This window comes from Zingiber officinale, chromosome 1A (genome assembly GCF_018446385.1).
Source record: "Zingiber officinale cultivar Zhangliang chromosome 1A, Zo_v1.1, whole genome shotgun sequence".
Lineage (NCBI taxonomy): Eukaryota > Viridiplantae > Streptophyta > Magnoliopsida > Zingiberales > Zingiberaceae > Zingiber > Zingiber officinale.
In genome coordinates, this window is record NC_055987.1 from 191,670,368 (window position 1) to 191,696,245 (window position 25,878).

General features: G+C 39.1%; 3 protein-coding genes across 4 annotated transcripts; 1 reads left to right on the forward strand and 2 right to left on the reverse strand.

The window, feature by feature from the left end:
* Positions 1 to 8,331: 8,331 nt before the first annotated feature.
* On the reverse strand, positions 8,332 to 11,037 carry LOC122038904 (protein KRTCAP2 homolog). Of its 2 annotated transcripts, none has more exons than XM_042598875.1 (5): positions 10,913 to 11,037; positions 10,171 to 10,335; positions 9,443 to 9,494; positions 9,300 to 9,366; positions 8,332 to 8,716 (listed from the first exon to the last, which is right to left on the reverse strand). In XM_042598875.1, the coding sequence occupies exons 2-5, from the start codon at positions 10,324 to 10,326 to the stop codon at positions 8,620 to 8,622; spliced, it is 372 nt and encodes a 123-aa protein (XP_042454809.1). In that variant the 5' UTR covers positions 10,327 to 10,335; positions 10,913 to 11,037; the 3' UTR covers positions 8,332 to 8,619. The 2 variants fall into 2 exon arrangements, with proteins under 2 accessions (XP_042454809.1, XP_042454808.1); XM_042598874.1 differs by having other exon boundaries at positions 10,908 to 11,010.
* A 3,114-nt stretch (positions 11,038 to 14,151) lies between these two features.
* Positions 14,152 to 18,216, forward strand: LOC122038902 (probable serine/threonine-protein kinase PBL8). The gene is made up of 6 exons (XM_042598872.1): positions 14,152 to 14,422; positions 15,072 to 15,406; positions 16,103 to 16,238; positions 17,098 to 17,234; positions 17,325 to 17,448; positions 17,555 to 18,216. Exons 1-6 carry the CDS (start codon positions 14,368 to 14,370, stop codon positions 18,010 to 18,012), a joined length of 1,245 nt encoding a protein of 414 aa, XP_042454806.1. The 5' UTR covers positions 14,152 to 14,367; the 3' UTR covers positions 18,013 to 18,216.
* LOC122038903 (F-box/kelch-repeat protein At1g57790-like) lies at positions 18,084 to 19,565 on the reverse strand. Its single transcript, XM_042598873.1, has one exon. It carries the CDS (start codon positions 19,553 to 19,555, stop codon positions 18,362 to 18,364), a length of 1,194 nt encoding a protein of 397 aa, XP_042454807.1. The 5' UTR covers positions 19,556 to 19,565; the 3' UTR covers positions 18,084 to 18,361.
* Between the last annotated feature and the right edge of the window lie 6,313 nt (positions 19,566 to 25,878).

Consider the following 25,878-nt stretch of genomic DNA (forward strand, 5'->3'; position numbering starts at 1 on the left):
TAAAAAGGGGGTTCCCATCTATAGGAGGAGGTATGTACAACTTTGTTATTCTACATTCTCTAGCTATAATTTTTTACTATTCTCCATTAAGCGAAGGACTGACTTGAGCATCTAAGGGCCAACTCCGGAAACCCCTTCCTGGCCCAGCACTAACGCACTTTGTCTTGCAGGACCATGTGAAGTCTTCATCCAGTCAACCGCAGAGCCACATCTCCAACTAACCATTTTCTCCGCTTTTGGGCAAGATTATTTTTGGCGTCGTCTGTGAGAACTTGACCTGTAGCCAAAATGTTACAATGGAAGACGCTGAATGACTCACTACTGTGACATTAACTCAAGAAGATTTGGAGATGCTAACAAACATCTGAGCTACAAAGATGATGCAGCAACAGCAAGAAGCGGCAGATGACTACTGCGTATCGAACGACCCGGCAATATCAGCGATGGATCAAAAAGTTTACCCAAGAGCTCGAGCGGAAGACCCCGCGCGGTCGAAATTCAAACAACAGGCTAACGGTGTTCCTCCAGCACTTTGCAAGTAACCGTCGCTATCAGAAGATGAACGTCAACTTGTTTGCAGCCAAACAAAGGTCCAAGGAAGCATTGCGGGCCTATATTAAGAGATTCGACTAAGTGGTCATGGAAGTCTCGTCAGCTACTCCAAAAATCTTGGTAAGTTCTTTTTCCCAAGGACTTACAGATGACGACTTTATTCGCTCGCCCATCCGGAAGCCCTCGAGAGATTTCAACCACCTGCTCGGATGGGCTACTAAATGCATCAACGTCGAGGAGAACCAAGTAGCTCAGCTCAGAAGAAGGATGTGATCCCCGAGCTAGTTGTTGTCCCAGAGCGCCGACTGACCTACACCCACTAGCTGCCAAAGGGACCCCGAGCAGACCCAATGCAGCAACACCAAGAGCCCCAAACCCATGCAACCTAGCATGTGGAGGCCGAGCGGATGAAATTCACTGAGTCCCGACCGTGGACACCGCTATTCTGCAGCTACCACCGCTCGACGACTCATAACACTAGAGATTGTTATCATCTCAAGTTAAAGCCATGCTGACCGATTCCTCCAAGATTCCGCTGCCGATCCCCATATCCTAATCGGCACCATAACCGCCAAGCGGGAGGACAACAAAGGAGGGTAGGCCAGAGATTGAACAACACCGACAGCAACCCCAGCGAGGAGAATATAAAAGGCCAGCTCGGGCATCTGTCGAGTGGTCACTCCCGTCAACTCGGGAGGAAGAGAACTGTAGCAATGTTGCTCGTAGCAACATTAGCATAATCGCAGGAGGCCCAACTGGCGACGATTCTAACCGAGCTCAAAAGTCGCATGCTCGGCGATTGAAAATACACGATGTTGGATACAATAAAGAAAGGGTAGAAGGGCCGGAAATTAGTTTGGTCCACAAGATCAAGAGGGAGTAAAAGCCCCTCATGATGATGCCTTGATCATCCGAACGGTAATAGCTAACTATAATATGTTGGTGCAGCGGGGTCGGCAAGAGGGGAGTGAATTGCCTGCAATCAAAGAGTATACCCTCCTCAAAGAACTTTAACTCAAAATTAAAGCAACAAGAGTATTATAAATTAAATAACAGAAACAAAAAGAGAGACGACTCAGCTATTTGACTTGGTTACAACCGAGACGGTTGGAAAGCGCACTAGAAACGTCTCCTTCTTTGAAGGCGAAAAAAACTTTTACACTTTGAGAGCACATAAGTTGCTAAGAATGAAAGTACAGAGTTTCTTTTCGTTGTTTCTGAATAGCTGTTTGAGACCCCTTTATATAGGGGTTCCAAGACTTATCCAGTTCATCTGATCTTCGGGATCAGGATTTGACTCGAGAGGGATCGGTCGACCAATCCCCGGGTTCGGTCGACCGAACCTGGTGAACTTTCTCAGCTTTTCGTCTGGATGCAGGCTCTGTGGATCGAGCTTAGGTTCGGTCAACCGATCCTTGTGTTCGGTCGACCGATCAGCCAACGGTCACTACTCGATCTGACCCGATCAAATCGCTCGACCAAGTCTCTGATTATCTTTGGTTCGGTCGACCGATCAAAAGGTTCGGTCGACCGATCACTTCACCAACGGCTGGCTGCTTGTCGTGGCTTATGACGTGTCACCAACAGTTGGCTTTCTAATGATAGGGGTTCGATCGACCGATAAGGGCATTCGGTCGACCGAACACTTGTCAAGTTAACGTCCCGGTTGACTTGTTCTGGTTCTGCTTACTTGGTTGATTTCGACCATCCGGAATAGGGCTCATCCAAACCCAGTTCCCGGCCTTTTCCTCGAGTAATCTTCCATCCCGGCTTTACGTCCCTCGAACGTCGCATATGTTCTTCTCACCCACCGGTGTACTCTTCTGCAGCTCTCTCGTCCTTCGGACGCACCGAGCCCGTCGGCTCCCTTCCGGTGTCGTCCTTCTCGCTAGTCACGTCTTCCGCTCGACTTCCTGCGCTCCTAAGCTCCTGCACACTTAGACACAGGGATCATACAAACAGGACCTAACCTAAACATAGTTGATCACATCAAAACAATCACGGGGTCCAACATAATATTCATCGCACTTTTGTAAATACAGGCAGCTTGGTAAATATTATATTTAAAGTTTGATCAACTACAAATCGATAGAAGCGAGTTGCGGCTTATCACAACGTCCTTATATGGATTCATTAGCAATGAAGTGTTGTCGATCGACTAGGCTCGATTGACCATATCGCTCGGAGTGGAGCCGCTCAAGAGGACGAGCACGATGAATTTCATTATAGTGGATGCTCCATCCGCTTATAATATTATTTTGGGACGACCGACACTAAACAAGTTTTGAGCGGTCGTCTCAATATTTTTCCAGAAGATTAAGTTTCCTGTAGATAACTTGGTCGGTGAAGTTAAGGGCGACCAGCTAGCAGCTCGCTGGTTCTATGTAGAGATGGTAAAAATTGAGTTGCAAACCGCTCGGAAGGCTCAACAATTGAAGGTAAATATGATTCTGAAAGAGCCTCCTACGCTAGTCTATGAAGAAAAAAGAAGTTTGAGTGCATCCCACCCGATCGGAGGTCATGCAACTGATTTAATATGGAGAAAAAGGTAGGCCTGGTTGTCCGTCTCGGGAAAAATCATGATGAATTTACATGGGCAACTCACGAGTTCCTGGATATCACACTGGCCATAGCGTAGCATGAATTGCATGTTCGACCAAAAGTCAAGCTATTGAAGCAAAAGAAAAGAAATTTTAGCTCGAAGTAGAATCAGATCATCCGAGCAGAGATGGAGAAGCTACTGGAGGCTGAGTGCATTCGCAAAGTACAATTTCTGAACTGGCTAGCCAATGTGGTGTTGGTCTCCAAATCGGGTAATAAATAGTGCGGTTGCATCAAATTCTGAGATCTGAACAAAACCTGCCAAAGGACTACTACTCGTTGCCACACATCGATCAGATGGTGAACTCCACATAGCTGCGAGCTGATTTGTATGTTGGATGCATACCAGGACTACCATCAAGTTTCGCTCGCTAAGGAAGATCAAAAAAATGTTAGCTTCATCAGGATCGATGGAACCTTCTGCTACAACGTGATGTTGTTCGGGCTGAAAAATGTTGTAGCCACTTATCAGAGGTTAATGAATAAAGTGGTCCGGTGTCCGATTAGTCGAAATATGGAGGTATACATCGACGACATATTGATAAAATCCCTCTAAGATACTAACTTATGTGCAGATATAGAAGAGACCTGTCAAACCCATAGGAAGTATGGAGTCAAGTTCAACCCCAACAAATGTCTGTTCGGAGCAAAGAGTGGACGATTCCTTGATTACATCGTTATCGAGTAGGGAATCAAAGCAAATCTAAGCAAAGTGAAGGCACTCCAAGACATGCCCCCTCTGCGAAATTTAAAGGAAGTTCTGTGGCTGACCGGACGGATAAGCCTTATCAAGATTCATCTTCAAGTCGTCTGATTTGAGCCACCCATTCTATAATGTTCTTCATTGAGCTACCAAATTTCAGTATGACGCAGAATACGATAAGGGTCTGGAAGTGCTCAAAAGTTATTTAACCTTTTTACCTGTACTCATAAAATCCATCACCGACGAGCCGCTCTGGATGTACATGTCATCCATAGAGTAAGTAGTTGGATCGACGTTGATGCGGCAAAACGACGCTGAACAACAGCTAGTGTACTTTTTGAGTCACTTATTGAAAGACGCTAAATGATGTTACACCTATCTTGAGAAACTGGTGTACGAGCTGGTCCTCACCGCTCGGAGGTTATGCCCATATTTTTTATCGCATCCTATAATTGCGTTAACTAACACCATATTAGGGAGAGTCCTCCTCGACCCAGAGGTGTCCGGACGGCTAATCAACTAGACCACGAAATTGAGCGAGTTTGATATATAGTATCAGCTCATATCGGCATTCAAGGCACAAGCCTTAGCTGATTTTATGATTGAAGTATAGAATGTTGAGCTAGAGACAACTTGGAGGATATATATGGATGGGTCATCCACGGATAACAGAGTGGGCGTACTTTTGATATCACCATGTAAAGACAGAATGTAGTTGTCCGTTCGGACTCCCGAGCTACAAACAATGAGGGAAAGTACGAAGCATTGATCATCGGTTTATAAGCAACTAAGTATGTGGGAGCCACTCGGGTCCTTATCCATTCAAATTCTCAATTGGCAGCCCTATAACTCTCTAGCACTTTCGAGATAAATAATGTCAGATTCAAATTATATGTTGAGACTTTCGAGAAGCTAAAGGCGGAATTCCAATAGGTGATTATGCAAAATATCCCCCGAGTAGACAATCAATATGCGGACAAGCTGGCCAAGTTAGCAGTGGTGCCGGTTGAGAAAAGAAATGAGTCTGATCCGGTGCATCTCTATGACGAGGAAAATCCTGAGTGGCGCCATATGAAATTAGACTGAATAGACGAAATCATAGATAAAGCAGTTGTTTGGCTAATTACATATCGATAGAGGATGAAGTAGAACTACAATAGAAGGATAATCTCGAGATCCTTCTAGGTCGACGATTTAGTCTAAAAAAGAATAAAGTCGGTCGGCGCCATTAGCAAGTTAGAATCCCCAGAAGCTCAATTCGGGATCTTATTATTTACAAGATAAAAATGGGAGGAACTCGAAATGGCCTTGGAGTGTAAACCATTTACATCCCTACCGGGTCAGGTAGTAAGTTTATGATTGAATTCATGTAAATTATAAAAATATTTGCTACATGAATGCAGAAAATTTTGAAGGAAAAATTAATGTGTGAGACTCTTGAGCCGTTCGACCAAATTATAAACGAGCAAAGTCCTCGCGCTAAGTGTTAAAGACTCTCAACCTGTTCTGACGAATTATAAGTGAGTTGAGCTCTTACATCTCTGGACTCTTGGGTCGTTCAACCAAGTTATAAGTGAGCAAAGCTCTTGCGCTAAGTGTCAAAGACTCTCGACCCGTTCGGGTGAGTTATAAGTGAGCCGAGCTCTCACGCCTCCCGACTCTTGTGAAGTTCAGCCAAGTTATAAGCAAGCAAAGCCCTCACGCTAAGTGCCAAAGACTCTCGACCCATTTGGACGAATTGTAAGTGAGCCGAGCTTTCACGCTTCCATACTTTTGAGCCGTTCGACCAAGTTATAAGCAAGCAAAGCCCTCGCTCTAAGTGCCAAAGATTCTTGACCCGTTTGGGAGAGTTATAAGTGAGCTGAGCTCTCACACCTCAAGACTAAGTCATTCGACCAAATTATAAGCAAACAAATCCCCCGCGCTAAGTGTCAAAGAATCTTAACCCATTCGGGTGAGTTATAAGTGAGCTGAGCTCTCACGCCTCCAGACTCTTAAGCCGTTTGGCCAAGTTATAAGTGAATCAAACCCTCGCGCTATGTGTCAAAGACTCTCGACCCATTTTGGCGAGTTATAAGTGAGCTGAGCTCTCATGCCTCCAGATTCTTGAGTCGTTTAGTCAAGTTATATGTGAGCAAAGCCTCGCGCTAAGTGTTAAAGACTCTCGACCATTCAGGTGAGTTATAAGTGAATTGAGCTCTCACACCTCTAGACTCTTGAGACATTCGACCAAGTTATAAGCGAGCAAAGCCCTTACGCTTAGTGTTAAAGACTCGACTATTCAGGCAAGTTATAAGTGAGTTTAGCTCTCATGCCTCCAGACTCTTGAGCCGTTTGAACAAAGCCCTCGCGTCTAAGTATCCTGGAGTGTTGATCTGTTAGGCAAAGTTTCGAGCAAGCTTAGCTCTCGCGCTCTGCGTGACACTCATGTTAAGAAAGTTTTGAGGACGAACCCTAGCATCGTCGGTCAGAGAAAAGGCATTTTCTTGACAAACGACAGGATCATTGAACGTCATAGTCGAGCGACAACTTTAAACCCTAAAACACCTGATCGGGACAAAAGAATTGCAGAACATACTAACCTCCAGTTAGTCGGACATGCAGCCTCCTTCGACTAGACTTAAAGGGGAGGCTTGTGATACGGTGATGAAAAGGGGTCCCACAGAAGATGGGTCAAAGTAGGAAAGAACAATTGACGTGGAGATCAAAGTAAAAATAGTCAAAACTCAGGTCCCCCCGCTAGGTGTAGTGGGTCGAACGGGCTACACTGTCGGTCGGACATGGCTGTTTGGATGACCGACCGCGGGAAGCTTGTGACGGTGGTCAGAGACAAGGCGTAAATTTCTCGGACCCTCATATCGATCGGACACCATGTCAGGTCGGATGAATGACAACCCTCCAACAACAGAAAGATCGAATAAAGGAAGATAGTTTAGTTCAGTATGATCGAGCGGGGACGTCCTTGCTGAGCGGCCTCTGGTCGGCGTCCGATTGGCCTACAGTGGGATCCACCTGCGTATCTCATCATACCCTTTTGGAGGCTTGTGTCACTGATAATGAAGCATGTCTAGTAGTTAAACTGTCCTTTAGAAGTTTCCAGTCTGTCACATCAGGGATTTGTGTGCTCGTTTAAGGAAATGTGTCAGAGACACTTTTTGAATTATCTTCTCCTATGATGCTTTGAAAAATATGCATATACTTTGAAATACGTGCATAAACACTACAGTGATGCTATCAAAGAGGGTTCCCATCTATAGATGGATGTATGTGCAACTTTGTTATTCTATATGTTTAGCTGTAGCTTTCTACTATTCTCCATTAAGCGAAGGACTAACTTGAGCGTCGGATGACCAACACCGAGAATCTTTTCCCAGTCCGGCACTAATGCTCTTTGTCTTATAAAATCTTCATCTAGTCAATCACAGATATATCTCCAGCCAATCATCTTTTCTATTTTCAGATAGAATCATACCCCATAAAGATACATTCAGGCCTATCTTAACAGGTGAATTCGATTGTATTGGCCGCCTATGTTTGGCTCAAACAGGATTAGTTTAATAACTAGCTAGAGCAAAGATGATCTAGCTCATTCTAAATAGTTTATTATTATCGATCCTACTATCATAAATCACAACTCACAAGGTATTTATCATAGTACAATAATCATTCATACGAAGGAAGTCATTTATTTAATAAGATATTTTACACCATTAAAAATTAACCCTGACCTATTTAATAGGGATACAGTTCGCTTACTGTTTTTTTACGAGTGATTTTAAATTTTATTAATCACTAAGCATTGATATGCATGGCTTGAAATGTATAATTTTCTAGATGTAATATTATAACAATTTATTCGAAGGACTAGATGAGTTTATCGAGTTGAAAGAGTCCTGTGGGCCACTCCAGTTGAATAGGTTTGATGATTTGATCAGTCTAAAAGTGCAACACAGTTTGAATCTTCAAATGAGCTAATTAGTAGGTTGGTAAATGGATTAATCTTTATGGTATTCAAATTTATTTAATAAAATAATTGAGTTAAGTCAAATTTAAAATAAATTAAGTTGTTAAAATAGTTATTTAAACTTGATTTGATTTTTCTACTTAATTTAAACTTAACTTAAATTTAATTTGTTTAGATATAAAATTTATTTGATTATTTAAAATTTTTTAAGATTATTTAATTTTTTTTAGATTATTTGACTAATTATTAAATTTGATAATATAAATTTATATTTTTATTTTAAAAATTATTTTATTTATTTATCATGTCGATATAGATTTTTTTATTTATGAATATTAACGAATATATACATACGAATATAAATAAATTCTTACAAAATCAAATATTAAATTTATTGATGAATATTAGATTCAACTATAACCCTGCTAACTAGTCAAAAAGGGTCTAAATCATCCCAGATTTGATTAGACAGAACAGGTATTGAACTAATCAAGATGAACAAGCGACACGGTTAGGAATGATCAGGTTAGTTGATCGAGCTAGATTAGCCAATAGTTCTTTCTCAGATAAAATATACACTACATACTGAAGCAAAACAGCAAAACTTATGCCATCTATTCTGCAAGCAAAAACAGTTCATTGATATGAAATCAATCAGAAACAGTTTTTTTTTTCCTTTTTCTGAAAATTATGTCCTGCATAATCTCTAGAAAGCTCAAGCAACTAGATGACCATCAAACATGTTTATCGCCCATCAATTAATCGATTGTAGAACTAGTTGGTTTCAGTAGTCTTGTGGTCAATGACGCTTCCCTTTGGGTTTTGTGAGCGCCATACTGAGCACCATACCCGAAAGCTTGTCTACTTCATACAAAAGACCAGCCGAGAACAAGAAGCTGCAAGACATGGAAACACAATTAAGCAAAGTAATAAAAACATGCCTCAAAAGAGAGTGTTCGACAACAGAAAAGGGTGGCTCAATGGAAAAGTCTAATCGATAAATGTTCAAACTGCACTTCACTGACACGCATATACCAATCTTCATAAGGCAACAAACTGGCACTGAAATACCTGAGAACTAATGTCTACATTGATTATGTTACGCCTTCCATTGTGGATGGACTCAATCAAGAGGTATGTATATATGCTTCCTCTCTTGACTATGCACAATCTAAAAGATAGTGACCACCGTCCTATCACCTATGGTAATTATAACATATGGATTTCAACCAACTAGAGTGCATGCATCGACCTTTAGACAACAACAGACGTCCATCATAATCTGCATATGACTGCCATAAGACTCGTATACATTATGCTACTAGAACAATCCTTGGGAACAACATTACACATATCTGGCCATCTAGCAGAAGGAAATTTGCTACCAACAAGGAGTAAAAATAGCAGTTTCTGTCCATATATAATAGATGACAACTGTAGTTTTTTCACAAAAATGTATCATTAGTCTTAAATAAGTACCATGTGGTGATGCAAACACGATGAACTGTAGCAGCAGCGACAAGAGCAACAATTTCCGCCAATATGACTGCAAATATAAATGTGTCATTAAACCCAAAAAAGGAAGTTCAGGTAAAAGAACAGAAAACAGTTATTGAGCTCACCAGCACCCCATCCTGTCCTTGTTCCGGTTGATTCTTGATAGTTGCCAATGACCTGCGAAAACACAATTAAAGTCTTACTCCAAAAAGATGCTAGTTTTTTATTATAGCATACATGATACCACCCAATCTACAGAATTTTACCAATGAACATTATGCTAGAAGCTTAGCGACGGAAAGTAAAGCATACCATGTTAAATCTAGTGACATTCTTCATCATATAATTGTGACTTCTCTTATATGTATGAACCTACAACACTAATCATTAAACCAAAAATTTTACTAAGATTTTTTAGTTGAGAGTAATTGATGCATCTTCTTCGCAATGACATAGGCAAAATTAAGTTCCTAAAATACTCATTTAAACATATAATGGCTGTCAGTGCTTAGCAGATGATTTAATCTATCAATTCCTATAATAATTAATAAACACTGGATTAGTCAGAAAATTCAATCGGGTACTATTCTATGAGGTATAATATCAGAAATGGAATAGCTAGAAATAGTTTTAGGAACATGGAACAGATATTTTTCAATGTAAATTGGTTTGCCCTACAACAAAGTACTAAAAAACCTACAATGTCGACTAACAGGTATCAATAATCTCCAAGCCTATTATGAATTAATCTGCCACATGATTGAGAAATCAGCATGATCATGAACACCATTACCATTGATTTATATAGTATAAAACAAAGCCAAATTTTTTTTAAAGCAAAATAGCAACTCACCGTTAACATTAAAAGAAACAAAAGGGAACAAACAAAACCCCCAAGAATCGTCAACAACTCAGAAGATGCCAATTTCTCTCTGTACATTTCAAGAAGCGAGAGAATGATGGCAAATGAAAGCAACGAGTAGATCATAGATCTTCCAGTGGTGGCCATGGAGTCAATCTATCAAGAACAAGTTAAATGAGAACGGCACATAACAAACATATTACGTATAAAAAAAAATGCATGAAGAACGCTAATAACATCTAAAAGAGAATATCAGAATTATCTGTGTCAATATGATATCCAGGGGCAGGAAACATGTCAAGTTGTCAACAATGTTTAATTTTGAAGAAAGAAGAAAGGTCAGCATTCCAAGATCGTTTTTTTTTGCAAATCATAATCTTTCTGATCTCTCAAGGACTTTATGGCATTAAAGAGTTTAACTTCAAAACGAAACATGTCAAGTTCGTCTTTTTGTTACTGAGATCAGTAAACGCAAGCCCCTTAGACGTTAATTTAGCATTGAACATCCTATTAGTTAATCCAATCCAAAAATTTCGTAGTGGCTTAGAAGAAAAAAAGCGGATAGATAAAGCGATCCAACAACTAGGTGGACACACCAAACGCATCAAAAATGGATTTTCACAGGAAACTCTGATCTACTAGCAGAAAACGACAACGGGATCAGATCCGAAGCTGAGGAACAAACACGAGGAAAAGAAGCGCCGGAAGAACGCAGGACAAAAACTCACCGAACCTTTGCTATTTTCGCTTGTCGCGATGGACGCCGAAGGAACCAAAGAAGCAGCAGCCGTGAAGCTTGATGAAGGACGGAGTTAGGGATTTTACATGAAAATCAAAATCAGATCGGATCGGGTTCTTATCCAATGAGGCCCGTTGGCTGCACCTGACACTGGATCGTAGGCAGATCATAATTGGGCCGAAACAGCCCAACAGGGCCATTGCTTTTTCACCAGAGAAATTATCATTTATTTAACATATATATATATATATATATATATATATATATATATATATATAATTTTATTATTTTAAAGTTCTAAAAATCTTATGCAACATACAAATAATATATTATTTTTAACAATTAAGCTATTATCTTATTATTAATATTATTTAAATCAAATAACTAATATAGTAATATTTTATTATTTTAAAATTGGAAGGAAATATTTGTGTGATGATGTTATATAACATGTTAATTAATAATTCATTCATTATAAAACTTAAAAGTGTGTGAATATATTTACTAAGCTTTCAAATTCGTGCTCGATTTATTATATTAAAAGTTCACAATTATCCCTAATCCTGTCTGGATGATGAAAGTAGGATCCTTGGCGTTAGTTCTCCCAGACTCAAAGTTTGAATCAGGAAAAGAGAATAAGTAATTAATAAATAGATAAATCTTATATTTTCTTATACCTGACGTACCCTTTTATATATTTTTTTTATCGTTCAGCTGTTATTATTTAATGATATTAATTACTAGAGGGAAATTTCTTTGTCTTGACTTTCATACATTAATGATAGATGAAATACTCTTTTTTATATTGACTTCTTCATCTTACTATCTTACTATTTTATTAAAAATCTTCCCCCTTTACTGATTAACTTTGGTGAAGCCTAAAATGAATTTACGTTAATATACTTTTCTCTATTCACACTAAAAATAATTCCAAGTTTATTAGTAATTCCACAAGCGAAACAATCAGTAATCTAGAGTTCGAGACTCAGCTGCGGTGTATTATTATGAATGTTTCTCATCATTAATTTTCTCTGGTTGTTTTATATAAAAAAATATAGTTTTCTTTAGTCTCACATCTTAGAATTGGTAACATTATGATCAAAGAATATTCTATAAATATTTTAGACTGACAATGTTAAAAAATATGCTTTTCTTAGTTTTTTTACTAAGATAAGTATAATATTAAATTAAATTAATTTTTTTCATAGAGAAACTCTGGGTCTAGCGTCACCCTTGCATTATTGCACTATTACATGGTTCTGACAAATCTTACCCAAATAATTAATTCTTGATTCTGAATGTAAGGGTAACACTCAAAAATCTAAACAATTCGGATTTTCAAAGACCCAAATAATTCAGATTTTCAAAAGTTAGGTACTTTACCCCAATGACTCTACTTTAGTATTATAATGCTAAAATACTTTAATTAATATAATTTCATTATAAAGGGTCAGTGTGATTTCAATGTATTATATTACACACGCGACGCGTGTGCACAATCACTAGTATTTAATAATAGACGGAGTGTTCTCTTTTATTTTCTCGTCCACTCCTGTGTAATTAATGTCATTCTTTGCGTCGGATGGACGGTCCGAGCGGCTCATTTTCCTATCGACTGAAACAATCCGCTACGGGTTTGTCCATTCATCCGACTGCCCCATGATGTTCATCCGTCTGACCGACCGGGTGATCTGCTCGGCCACTCCTTTACCGATCGGGATAACCAGACAACCATCTTTAACCAAGGCTCTTTCCGTAAGTTCCAGCATTGACCATCTTGACTTTGACCGACACCGTGTTAACTGACCCATGACATATGGGCTCTCTCTTATCGCCGCTTCAATGCCAAACCAAAAATCAAACATGATTCAACCATCAAATCTTTTTCAAGCAATTAAATTGAGAAATCAATTTTTTTTCCATCTTAATTACTAGATGTTTTCTGAAAATATCATTTAAAATTTAATAATTTTGAAAATATTAGTTCAAAATGGACTATTTCATTATGGTAAAAAGGCGAAACGCTCGCCCCCAACACCCCGTTGTACCCCGACTCAAGACCATCACGAGGGAGGTAAATCGTAGCATCCGAACGAGCATATGACATACAGGGTGTAATACAAGGATAAGAGATTTATTCCTCAATTGCCACTCGGATTGACCCTGCGATTTTATTATGACAACACCTACCATATACCAACTCGAATGACCCGTAGGATCCAAAATGGATTATTTCATTGTGGCAACACAGAGACAATTTGAGAGAGAGAGAGAGAGAGAGAGAGAGAGAGAAGGATTTTAAGTTTCACACAGAGAACCTTTGTTACTCAATGAAATTCATAGTTTGATAGTAAATAAATAATCTATTAAATAAACTAAATAACTTTGAATATATCTGTTTAATTCATAAGTCCTAATATTTATAAATAGACATTATAAACCATTTTAAATAATATTCATAAATGAAATTTATATGATATTTAACAAAAGCTCAGGGGTATTAAAACATAAAATAAAATAAATTACGGGGTGTAATTTGGCAATTTCCTTCCTAATTAATAAAAAGCAAGCGTTGGTGAAGTGTAGAGATCAACGTCCACGTTTGGTGGTTGTGGAAAGCAACATCCTAACCGAATCTCCCTTCTATAAAATCTTCTTTATGTGTGTTGTCAGAAAAAGAAGAAATCTTTGCACATGCTCATGCCATTAATTTTCATGTCATAATCTTCAAAAATAGCCAAGTCAAATTTCATCAAATTAATGAAAAGAATACATTGAATCAAAGATTATTCTCAATAATATCAATGCAAACATATTAAATTATATGCGTACCAAAGAAGGAGGGGATCCTTTTATTTATTCTTTTAAAGTTTTTTTTACAACAGCATTATATTAAAATTATCATATTAATAGTATTTATAAAGACCTTAAAATTATGTAAAATAAGTTACTATTTATTTTATTTTATTTTATTTTAAGGGATGATCAAATTTATCGGATTGTCAATAAGTATTATTTGTTCGAATAAGTGGGCTCGCTAACCCGGCCCAAGTACAGTTGTTGGCCCTTTTAATAGACGTTAGTTGTTATTGACTAGATCACAAACTAGTTTAGAATTGATATTATTATTTATTGGAAGTTATTAAATTAATAGATTGAATTTAATTCAATAAATAAATTAATCAATAACACACCATCATTTTATGATTTTTGTCTTTTATGATCGTATTTGAATAAGATCGGACTAGATCTTGTTAACGCTGCGGAATCTTTGGGAGCCGGTGGAGCGGAGCTAGTGATTCCTACGGAAAGAAGAAACGCAGGAAGAGAGCGAAAGAAAAACCTCACCTTTCTCGCAATCCTGTGTGTTGTGCAGCTGCATGAAGCTTAAGATCGCCTGGGCGGAGCGGGATTTGAGCGCCGGCGGAGAATGAGAGACGGGGCCAAAGATGGGCAACTGCGGAACCCGGGAGGAGAACGCCGTAGCCGCCGCTCACGCGCAAGGTGACACGCGTTTTGCTTTCCCTTTCCCACAAATTCCCTCCCTCCCTCCTTCCTTCCCTCCCTCCCTGTGTTTCCTTTCCGAGGGATTCGAGGCATTGCTGTTTTTTTTTTCCTGCTTATCGGCTGGTTTTAGGGCTTTCCCGTTTTCTCGCGGACGGATGCTTATTCGCATTGTTGCGTGAATCTGATGGATGAAATTACTTGATCTGGAGGCTGAACTGAGTTTCCAGAGATTTCAGTTTTCCTTTTCCGTTAATTAGAAGCAAATTTACAGGATTCGAGTTTTCCCCACTTCCACTCTCTGCTTTCTTGTTCATTATTGATTGATGGATGTTCGATAATTTTTGGGATCTCATTTTTCTCGCATTGTGTCCGTTGATTCTTGTTTTTGCTCTGGATCTACCTAAGCAATGCAAATTACTATATTTCAAGAGGGGATATTTAGGGATCTTGCTTCGTCGTGTGTCTTTGTTTTCGTCTCCTACTTTGGTCGTCTGGTTTGCTGAAATTTTACTGTAATTGACTGAAAACCGTTAGAGTGTAAGTGCCGCATTTTCTTTTTTATATGTTCTCAATCTTCAATACATCAACTTTATTTATTAATATTTCGAGTTGTTTGTTTTAGCATTTGGGAACCTTGTTCTTGCAGTTCAGCAAATGCAAATCTTCCAACTACCAGTTAAGAATGATCTTATGGAGAAAAAACATGCTCGAACTTTCTCGGATGTTAGTAACCCCTCGACCCCGCGACGCTTTGAGGATTCAAGAAATATTGCAATATACACTGATGTAATTGCCTTCACATTGTTTGAGCTTGAGACGATTACTAAGAGCTTCCGAACAGACTATGTGCTTGGCGCAGGAGGGTTTGGCACTGTGTACAAGGGTTATATAGATGAGAATGTGAGAGTTGGTCTCAAATCTCTTCCAGTTGCTGTCAAGGTCCTCAACAAGGATGGCCACCAGGGACATAGAGAATGGCTTGTAAGTTGGTTTTCTTTTCTAGTTTTTTTTTTTTCTTTTTTGCATAATACTTTGTCTCGGTTTTTATCTGATATGCTGCAACAAAAGAGAATTGGAAAATGAATCTTTGTTTGGACCCAGTGAACAACAAATTCAGAATATATGTTCCTCCAAAATTAATTAATTGGCGAACATGTGCCACTTGTAGCAAAATGTTTAAATGAAACAAAGTTGTTTTGTTTTCTTTGTGGACAACTCTTGACAGCTCACCTATAACATGGGTTCTATATCTCCATTACTCAAAGGTATAACAAATATATACATGCATGACTTGAACTTAGAAAAGTTCAACATGTGCATCACCCACCTATGCATCTTTCCACTTGCATGATTTTCCATGTTGAGTCTGCACTTTTAAATGAAAAACTATTGCAAAACTTTTATCTTGCCATTTCATCCACTCTTTGAGGCGCAGCAAAAGAATTTGGATCATTTACGACAATGGGCGTTCATCATTGTGCTACTCTTTGGCAAGCATACCATATTTCTCAGCATCTAATGCATAATTAGTATTCTTTACGATACACACACATTTGATTTACTCGTATGTTTCAGGTGTCATTTTATAAAATTACTGGTAGCAAATAGTTTTTTCCCCCCTTTTTCTTTTCTGGCTACTAGTATGTATGTTTGACTTCTGCCGGTTTTGTTTTTCAGACAGAAGTTAATTTTCTAGGACAACTAAGACATCCTAATCTAGTGAAGTTGATTGGCTACTGCTGTGAAGATGATCATAGGTTGCTTGTCTACGAGTTCATGTTTCGCGGAAGCCTGGAGAATCACTTGTTTCGAAGTATGATTACTTGGCATTTTCTCAATATAATCGGATTTTTTTTTTGTTGGCATGTCCTAGTGGACTTAAGTAGGAAATGTTTAACCTAGTGCACCAAGTTTCCTGAAATCTCCAAGTAAGCTTATCTAACATTTTCTTACCATAATCAGGATATAATATTTTGCTTAATATATCTGAATGTACTTAGAGTTTGAAATATTTAACCTATTGTGCAAGTTTTTCAGTTTCCTAGTGTGCTTATCTGATATAGTCTTAATATAATCAGTATCATACATTTTGTTGCTTGATATATTCTTATTAACTTAAATTGGAAGTGCTTACCCAAGTTGTTTCAATTACCTTGAATGCATATCTGACATTTTCTTATTATAGTATGATGGCTACTGTATAATTGTAGACTGATGGCAGGATTGCTGTAAGACTCGTCAACCTTTTGCAAAATCCCTGCCATCTGACATTAGCTATTTCATTGTAAGTACAAGTTACAACTGAAACTATCCTGTGGCTCACTCGTAGGTTTGTTTAACTAGCTGCCTGACAATTTGTGTTCGTGATCATTTGCCATTTACTGAAAGCCCACCTTTCACCATTTTGTTTCTTTTGTTTGTCATTTTAGTTGATCAATGCATTCTGTTCTGGTTTGGCAGAACCCATAGGGAGTACAAATGGTCATAGACAGTATGAATTTTCTTTATTTTCTTGCTGTTTTAGTTATTTGTTGGTGCTTTGATCAGTTGCACTTTGCTCAGTTTCTTGTTTGATCTAACTTCACCAATTAAAACTTAGGACAAGAACTTCTTAATATTGTATATCGATGAACTTTTATCTGAACCTAGCTCCTCTTGCATGAGGTTTTCAGATACAACTGCACCACTATCTTGGGCGACAAGAATGTCTATCGCACTCGGTGCTGCTAAAGGACTAGCTTTCCTTCACAATGCTGAAAGACCTATCATCTATCGAGATTTTAAGACCTCAAACATTTTGTTGGACTCCGTTAAGTATCAATCCTTTTCAGTTCCTTGAAGATTGTTTTCCTACGATGTTTCATCTTTTAAATCTAAAATCTATGTTTCCCCATCGCAGGACTACACAGCCAAGCTCTCTGATTTTGGTCTTGCAAAAGCTGGACCTGAGGGCGACGAGACCCATGTATCAACGAGGGTGATGGGAACCTATGGCTATGCAGCCCCTGAATATGTGATGACAGGTGCGGAGTTTGGATGCTTTGACGTAGTAATTGCCAAATACTGACAACCGATGGCTCATTCCTTTCACTTTGTATCTGCTAAATTTGTCATCTGCGAAATGAGCAGGACACTTGACAGCCAGGAGCGACGTTTACAGCTTTGGAGTCGTCCTTCTTGAGCTCTTGACAGGCCGCCGGTCCATGGACAAAACTCGCCCAAGCAAAGAACAAAGCTTGGTCGATTGGGCTCTTCCCAATCTCAACGACAAGAGAAAGCTGTTGCAAATAATCGATCCCAAGCTGGAAGATCAATACTCGGTTAGATCTGCTCAGAAGGCTTGTAGTCTGGCATACTACTGCTTGAGCCAAAATCCAAAAGCAAGGCCTCTAATGAGCGACGTCGTGGAGACTCTCGAGCCTCTGCAATCAAGAAAAGGAAGTGAGGTCTCATTACAAACACTAAGCAGCATTGGGCTTGCGGTGAACAAGACCAACGGTCGAATCGCCAGCAACAGTATCATCTGTAGAGCGATTCCAAGCGCGAAATGTGATCCAAATGCTCTTCCATCCTTCAGGGTCAAGTGATTCAATTAAATCTTTTGCTCTGAAGTTCAAGGTATATAGGGTGAGTCATTGTACATCTGCTATCCTATTGCTTGTCGACTCTTGTATGGGTTTTGCTTCGACTATCATATCGTGTAAAGCTTACGTCTGAGATCGCTGTTTCAGATCTGTGTTCCTGTATTTTAACTGATCGAAAGCCTAGAAGTGATGCTTATTTCTAGATCATCTGCACCCGAATTTTAATTTTGGAGAAAGAAAGATATATCCGATCTTTTTTCTTATCAAAATCCTTACATATATAACGATTGAGAAGCTACGGATCTATCCTCTATTTTTGAATACAAATGATCAGTAATCATCTGAAACAGAATTAATCCAGTTTGAACCAAACAGGAGGCGGCCAGTTCAATCGAAGATCGCCCGGAAAGATACGCGTGTACGTGTGATCGGTCATGCTGTAGATGCCGACGTCAGGACCTATCCGTTCTTTGATGCTCATGCTCATTCGACGACGGTCAACGAGTCTCAGATCGTCGGTAAAATATATGGAATTGGGCGTCAAGTGTGGGAAATCGGATGCAGAGAGGCAAAGCGGGTGGTTGCTGCCCAAGAAGATGATCAACTCTCCCAAGTCCTTCATTTGTTCTGTTCTTCTACTTATTCTCTTCTCCTCCAGTAGTAACCTGTAAACCTCGGCGAAGGCGGTGCCGCGATATCTGTCCCTCTTCCTCCGAATGTTCAAGAGATCTCCTCGGGGAGTCTCGGCCAGGTAGTGAAAGTGGTAAGAACCATCATTCCTCGGAACCACCGATTTAAATCTGGGAATATTGCCACGTCGAAGTTGGGCGTCGTCGAATACGCAAACTCGCACGGATCCGGTGATCGTGGTCGCGTACAGTTTGCCGTCGTGGAAGAGAATGTCCTGAATCTCAACGGAGTCGGTTAGCCAGAACCAGCTCTGGTAGCCGGATAAGGTGAAAGAGATGCCGGGGAGAAGATGGTGGACGAGCGCGACGATGTAGTCACCTCCCAGCGAGGGATCGGCAGATAGGGTTGCTTTGAGGTGAATATACCCCAGCAGCGATTTAGTCACTGCAATGCGTTGACGTGTTCGGATAATGCAGTCCTCGCCGTCGCTGTCGATGAGGTCGATGTGATTGTAGGAGAGGATGGAGGGGAGGTCGATCTGCGCGCCGGTGATCGGGTTCAGTAGTTGGAGCAACCCCGAGCAGGTGTCGGCTGTGATGACCCAACCGTGAGCGGAGCCGATAAGGAGCCGGCGGCTTATGGGAGGGTCCGGGAGGGCGATGGTGTATTCCCTTCGCTCGTAGAAGCTGTAGAAGGTGGCGGCGGACGGGTCGCCGCGGCGGCCGCCGCCGAACATGAGCCAGGGGCTCTGCCCCTGGAACACGAGGCGTCCGCTGCGCGTGCGCACCTCGTGGGCGGCGGCCGACCACGAGACGCAGACGGCGGCGGAGCGAAACAAATGAGGAAGGGAGAGTTTGGAGAAGATGAGGGAGAAGAGATCCACAGGGAGATCAGCCCATCCGCCGTCGCCGGCCATGATCGGAGGATCTAAGAGATCTACCGGAGGATTTACAACATGCCGCGTACCCTGATTTTATACTCTTTTTCCAAATCTTTTCTCAACATATTTATTTTTTCTTTTCTATTTTTGAATAAATTAAAATAGTAAAAAATATCAATTATGCCTTTTTTATTTTAAGGAAACGAAAAATTAAATAAATTTAACGCAATCTTTTTTTGTTTAAAGATGACATTTTTAAAAATTATGTCTTTTTTATTATTTAAGGAAATAAATTATTTCACTTCCAACTTTATACCCCCTTAACAAATTGGTTTTACTTTTCCAAATTATTTTATTAAATAAAATAGTTTTTTTACGATTAGTCTAATCATTTTATTTTTCTAAATTATTTCAATTTACGGTGCAATAATTAAATTGAGAAAGTATACAACTGATGGTAAAATATCAACCTAGAGTATCATATCAATTTCCTTAAATTTAAATTTTACTTTAAATATTATATTTTATATAAAAAATTTCTACATCTATCATATATATTCCCTAAATATATATTTATAAACAGTAATTCTCTAAATTTATTTTTTTAAATATTCAAATATTATTTCTCTTTCCTCTCTCCTCCCTTGAATAATAAAAGAAAAAAAAATTCTATCCCCTTGTTTAATAATAAAAAAAATAGGGAAAAAGAGTAAAAATAAAAAAAAAAAATGATAAATTATAGAAAATTTCTGGATTGTATAATAAAAAATAGATATTCAAAATTAATATAGTAATTTTTTTACCTTACATTTTGGTTTTTGGAGTAGGATTTTTAAATGGATCCTCTTACTGACCACAATTTAAAAGTTCTTACTGTCCTTAATCATTTAATCAAAATTAAATAAATTAAATTTTTATAAATATAACTGAATTTTATCATAAAAATCAGATAAATTAAAGCAATAATTAATCAATTAATTTAATCGATTATCGAATTAACCCATCTTTTCCTATCATCGAATGATATGTAGCAGTAATCGATTGTTATTGAACGATGGAGCCGTGAAGTGATATTTTAGAGGTTTTTTTTTTAAAATACTGATTTAGCAACATTGGTCAATTGATTATATATTGTTTAATTTAATTAGTTTAATTAATTTTTAAATTTAAAATCTATAGAGAATTGAATAAACCTAAATAATAATAATAAAAAAATCTATTTACCCACCCATCCACAAATAAATGTGGAACAACAAGTGCTTTATTTATTTATATGTTTTTTTTTTTTTGTTCTTTTTTCCCTTGAATGTGGTTAATAGATCTGATCATGATTCAGAGCCATCGGTTCATATTGACTCTTAAGTTTAATTGTCTAAGGTGATTATGCCGCTGATTTATAATTTGGTTCACTTTGATTAAAAATTAATATTATTAAAAATAATTATAAATTATAAATTTATAAAAATAAAATAAAATAAAGAAGCGCTTGTGGAAAGGGGTGTAGAGGTCGAGGGGGAGCAGGAGAGGAGCAAGGGGAGGAGCGCGAGGTCACGCAGGACGTGGTCGAAGAAGACATTGTAACTGAGGTCGAGGAAGTGAAGCGCGAGGAGAAGTGAGAGCTCGAGCGAAATGGGGTTTGAGAGGTTATTGTTAGAGATAGGGACAGATTAGGTGAAGGATCCAAGTATTAGACTATGATCTTTACAATGAGAAAACTCAAATGTAGCAACTAGATCAGATGCAATAGTAGTTACATTTGACAGTAGTTGTTGCACATTATAATTGTCTTGGATCCTGTCGATAAACGTCAATGAGTGAATCACCGATGAGTTGACTCTGTTACCAACTTAATCGTCAGTCGCTGAACGACAATGAAGATGATGATATGATTGGGAGTCTAGACGAAGATAAATAAGAAGAATAAGAGGGTTAGAATGATGGTCAGGGGTTCTCCGATATATATGCGTCGGTATTCCATCGGTAATAGGCCTTACCGACAGATTACCGACGGATATTAATCTGTCGAAAGAATATGCGTCGGGACCTATTTTTCCGACGGAGGCAATATTTTCGTCAGTAAACACGCGGACACTTGGCGCCAAATTTTTCCGACGGAAATATAATTTCTGTGGGGGCCTGATTAAAATCTTCATATCGCAATATACCGACGGAATTGGCTTTTCCGTCGGTAATTTCCGACGGATAATCCAATTCCGTCAGTGATTTCCGACGGAATTGGATTATCCGTCGGAAATTACCACCGGAAAAGCCAATTCCGTCAGTATATTGCGATATGGAATACCGACGGAAGACATATTCCGTCGATATTCCGTCAGTAAAATAAAAAAAAAATTACCAGGTTCTTTTTGTTTCCCATTCACCCCATGTATACAAATTATAATCACAAATACAATCACAGCTATAATTGTTGGGACCGACAAGTAGCTAGAGAGAGAGGGGGTGAATAGCTCGGCGCGTGCTCGGTGCTTGACGTTGCTTGTTTCTTCGAAGATGTGCAGCGGAAATATAAGAAATAAAAACATACAACGCTAACACTTGGAATTTTACTTGGTATCCACCTCACAAGAGGTGACTAGTCCAAGGATCCACGCACACATACACACACCTCCACTAATAAACACTCCTTTTCGGTAACTACCGAAGGCAGAAAAGCCCTACAAATTCACACTACAAGAAGAAAGGGAAAGGATACACAAATACAAGCAAAAGCTTACAATGAGTATAGAAACCCTAACCCTAGCTTTCTTCTTCAGCTGTAGATCCGCCTCTTGACTTGGAAAACCTCCAAGAACCTTCAAGAACTGGCGATCTGATCTTTGTGGAGAAGCTGTGGAAGCGCTGAAGTGATCTGAGATGAAACGGTGAAGTAATACCGAAGGGAATGAACGCCTGCGGCTTAAATCGATGCCAACGGTTGGATCCCGATCGATTGGATTGCTCCCAATCGATCCGGAAGGCTTTGGATCGATCCACTGATCGATCCAGAGCGCCTCTGTGCTCTTGAAATTTGCCTGAATCGATCGGTTGATCGATCCAGGGCTTATCGCGCGAAGTCGCAGCTCCCAATCGATCCACTGATCGATTGAGACCTCTGGATCGATCCACTGATCGATCCAGCAGGCTTCTGTGGACTCGCGGCTGCCTCCCAATCGATCCACCGATCGATTGGGACGAAGGCTTCTCGCAGGGACTCTCCAATCGATTGGCTAATCGATTGGGCTCCAGCCAATCGATCGACTGATCGATCCAGCTGCTGGTTTTTGCCCAAAACCAAGTCCCAAGCCCCCAAACCAACATCCGGTCAATCCATGACCTGTTGGTTCATCATGCCTAGCATCCGGTCACCCTTGACCTGCTAGGACTCCCTCACCAAGTGTCCGATCAATCTCTTTGACCCACTTGGACTTTTCTTCATCTTGCCAAGTATCTGGTCACTCCCTTGACCTACTTGGACTTGTTTTCATCTTGCCAAGTATCCGGTCACTCCCTTGACCTACTTGGACTTTCACCAAATGTCTGGTCAACCTTGACCCATCTGGATTTCTCCCGTGCCTGGCTTCACTCACCAGGACTTTCACCTAGCTTCACTCACTAAGATTTTTCTTCTTCCTGGCTTCACTCACTAGGTCTTTCACCTAGCTTCACTCACTAGGATTTTCTCCTGCCTAGCTTCACTCACTAGGTCTTTCACCTGGCTTCACTCACCAGGATTTTCTCCTGCCCAGCTTCACTCACTAGGTCTTTCAACTTGGCTTCACTCACCAGGATTTTCTCCCGCCTAGCTTCACTCACTAGGTCTTTCACCTGGCTTCACTCACCAGGATTTTCTCCTGCCTAGCTTCACTCACTAGGTCTTTCACCTGGCTTCACTCACCAGGATTTTCTCCTGCCTAGCTTCCCAGTTAGGACTTCCCAGTCAAGTATCCGGTCAACCTTGACCTACTTGACTCTTCTTCAACCAACCTGATCAGAGGGGAATTGCACCAGACAATCTCCCCAAATGCACAACTGCATTGTCAAACATCGAAACCCAAACCAAGACTCAAGCTTGGTCAACCAGGTCAACCTTGACCTGAGGGATATTGCACCAACAATCTCCCCCTTTTTGATGTTTGACAATACCACCTTTAAGTTAGGCTAATCCCATAGCCTCAACCTCCTTCATGCCACTAGGTAATGAAAGCATAAGTTAAACTTTTCATTCTCCTCCTAAGAGGGCAAACTCCCTATAGGTAATGAAGTCCTAACTTAAATCCTTCATTCTCCCCCTATTGGCACATATCAACACCACCTTTGGGCACACATCAACAAATTCACTTGTTGAAAATTCTCCCCCTGAAGAGTTGCTCATCGTTGTTCACAACTTCACTCGTTGTGATCAACACGATAATGAAAGTCCCATACCCTTTATTATCCTTAACCCTACATTCTCCCATCAATGTAGTCAAATGTCCATCCTTGAGCATTTTTTAACTTAAACCACTTGAACAATGAGGATATCCACTCCCCATTAAAGTTCAACCGCTCAACCTTGAGCATAGTCTGAAAAGAAGGTTAACCACCTTCCAAGGTTCATGAAAAAATAGTTTTCATGTCTTTAAAGAGTCTCTCCCCTTAAAGACATAGTGGTAACTTCTGTCATTACACCAACAATGACATAGAATCCCTAAACCTTTAGGAAACCAAAATTTAGAAGTTTTGAGGTTCAAATGTTCAATATTTGAAGCAAACCTCAACCTCAACTTCTACTTAGTCTCCCTTAACCAATCCATGTTTTCAACATGAAAACACTCTTTTTATGTATACAAATGTATTTTGAGGGTTTGGAGTGGTTTCCTAGACTAAAATAGATTCAAAGTGCTGAAATCAGCCTTTACCAGCCAAAATCAGTAACTTTGATCGATTGGAGTTGGGTTCCAATCAATTGAACCAGCTTGAATCGATCCACTGATCGATTCAGGAGAGTTGGATCGATCGGTGGATCGATCCAGAAGGCTTCTGTTCGCGAGAAGCCTGCTCTCAATCGATCGCCCGATCGATTGAGGCACTCCAATCGATCCACTGATCGATTGGAGCTCTGAAACGGCTGAAATACAATTTCAGTCAATTTCAAAAACTCCCCAAAAATTCTACAAAATTCGAAAAATTATGAAAATCGTTGTAGACATTATTTTGGGCATACTTTATCATGGAAAAAATAGTTTTCTATGAAAATACATCATATTTTCAAAGATTGACACAAACTTGAAAACTTGTAAAAACTTTAGTGTTTTCTTCAAGTTTTGTGTCTAACTATTCAATGGTGATTACTATCAAAAGATAGCTTTCACCAAAGTTTTCCAAAAGCATTTTAAAAACATTTTCAAAACCAATATCCCACCATGTTCCTTGGGCTTAATGCACATGACTTGTACATTAGCTTTCCCAATGATGGGAACACATAACTATGTGTTCTGATGAATTGAAAACTCAAAAGAATGCACTAAATCAGCATGTTGAGTTTTGTTCATCATCATAACATCTCACTTGTCTCTAATGTGCACAAAACACATACAAGTCATCTTATATGTCTTTGTGAGATGTAAAAGTTGGTTTTGCCCTAATCTAGGGATCATGCACATCTATCTAGGCATTTTCGTGAATATTGAACATCCACCTAGGATGTCACTTGTTGATACACTTGTACCACTTGTTACAAATACCACTTGTTGGTACAAGTTGATAAATGTCATTTGTCCTTAATTTTAAAGAAAAATAATGTATGATATGTTATGGCATACATAAAAAAAAAATAGCTTTCAAAAGAAAGATTCCTATAACTACATGATGTATGAATACATGACATGGTATTTTTGTATTTTCATAGTAAGTCATGAATGCAAGATACAAATAAATAAGTATGATGTCATGGCATATCATGAGCAAACAATCATGACAAGATTTAGCATAAATAAAATACCTAGATTACCTATCTAAGTGTCCTTAAACCTTAGCTAAATTAAAGATTTAACCTAAATTGCCCTCTAAACGCTCCAAAAAAATGTCAAACCCTAGATTGACATTTCTAGTTCTCTTGATTAACTTATGCCAATTGAAATTAATCTTATTTCTCAAATGTTGACATATTTCGTTCTTTCACAAGAGCAACACTAAGAAAATATCAAAATCCCAACTTGGTATTTCTTAGATTTTCCCAAATTGTGCCATTTTAAAATAAAATCAATACTTCTCAAATTTGGCACACTTTACTCTACCAAAGAGTAAATGATAAATCTTTTTCATTTTCAAAGGTTAATAATAACCTTGAAAATGCTCCTTGAGTGTCAATTTCTTCAAAG

Coding starts and splice junctions, on each gene's coding strand:
- LOC122038903 (XM_042598873.1), bottom strand. CDS start 19,555: ATGGCCGGCGACGGCGGATGGGCTGATCTCCCTGTGGATCTCTTCTCC.
- LOC122038904 (XM_042598875.1), bottom strand. CDS start 10,326: ATGGCCACCACTGGAAGATCTATGATCTACTCGTTGCTTTCATTTGCC. Junction 9,367..9,442: donor AAGGACAGGATGGGGTGCTG/GTGAGCTCAATA, acceptor TTATATTTGCAG/TCATATTGGCGGAAATTGTT. Junction 8,717..9,299: donor CGTGTTTGCATCACCACATG/GTACTTATTTAA, acceptor CATGTCTTGCAG/CTTCTTGTTCTCGGCTGGTC.
- LOC122038902 (XM_042598872.1), top strand. CDS start 14,368: ATGGGCAACTGCGGAACCCGGGAGGAGAACGCCGTAGCCGCCGCTCAC. Junction 14,423..15,071: donor AGCCGCCGCTCACGCGCAAG/GTGACACGCGTT, acceptor TTGTTCTTGCAG/TTCAGCAAATGCAAATCTTC. Junction 17,235..17,324: donor CAAACATTTTGTTGGACTCC/GTTAAGTATCAA, acceptor TCCCCATCGCAG/GACTACACAGCCAAGCTCTC.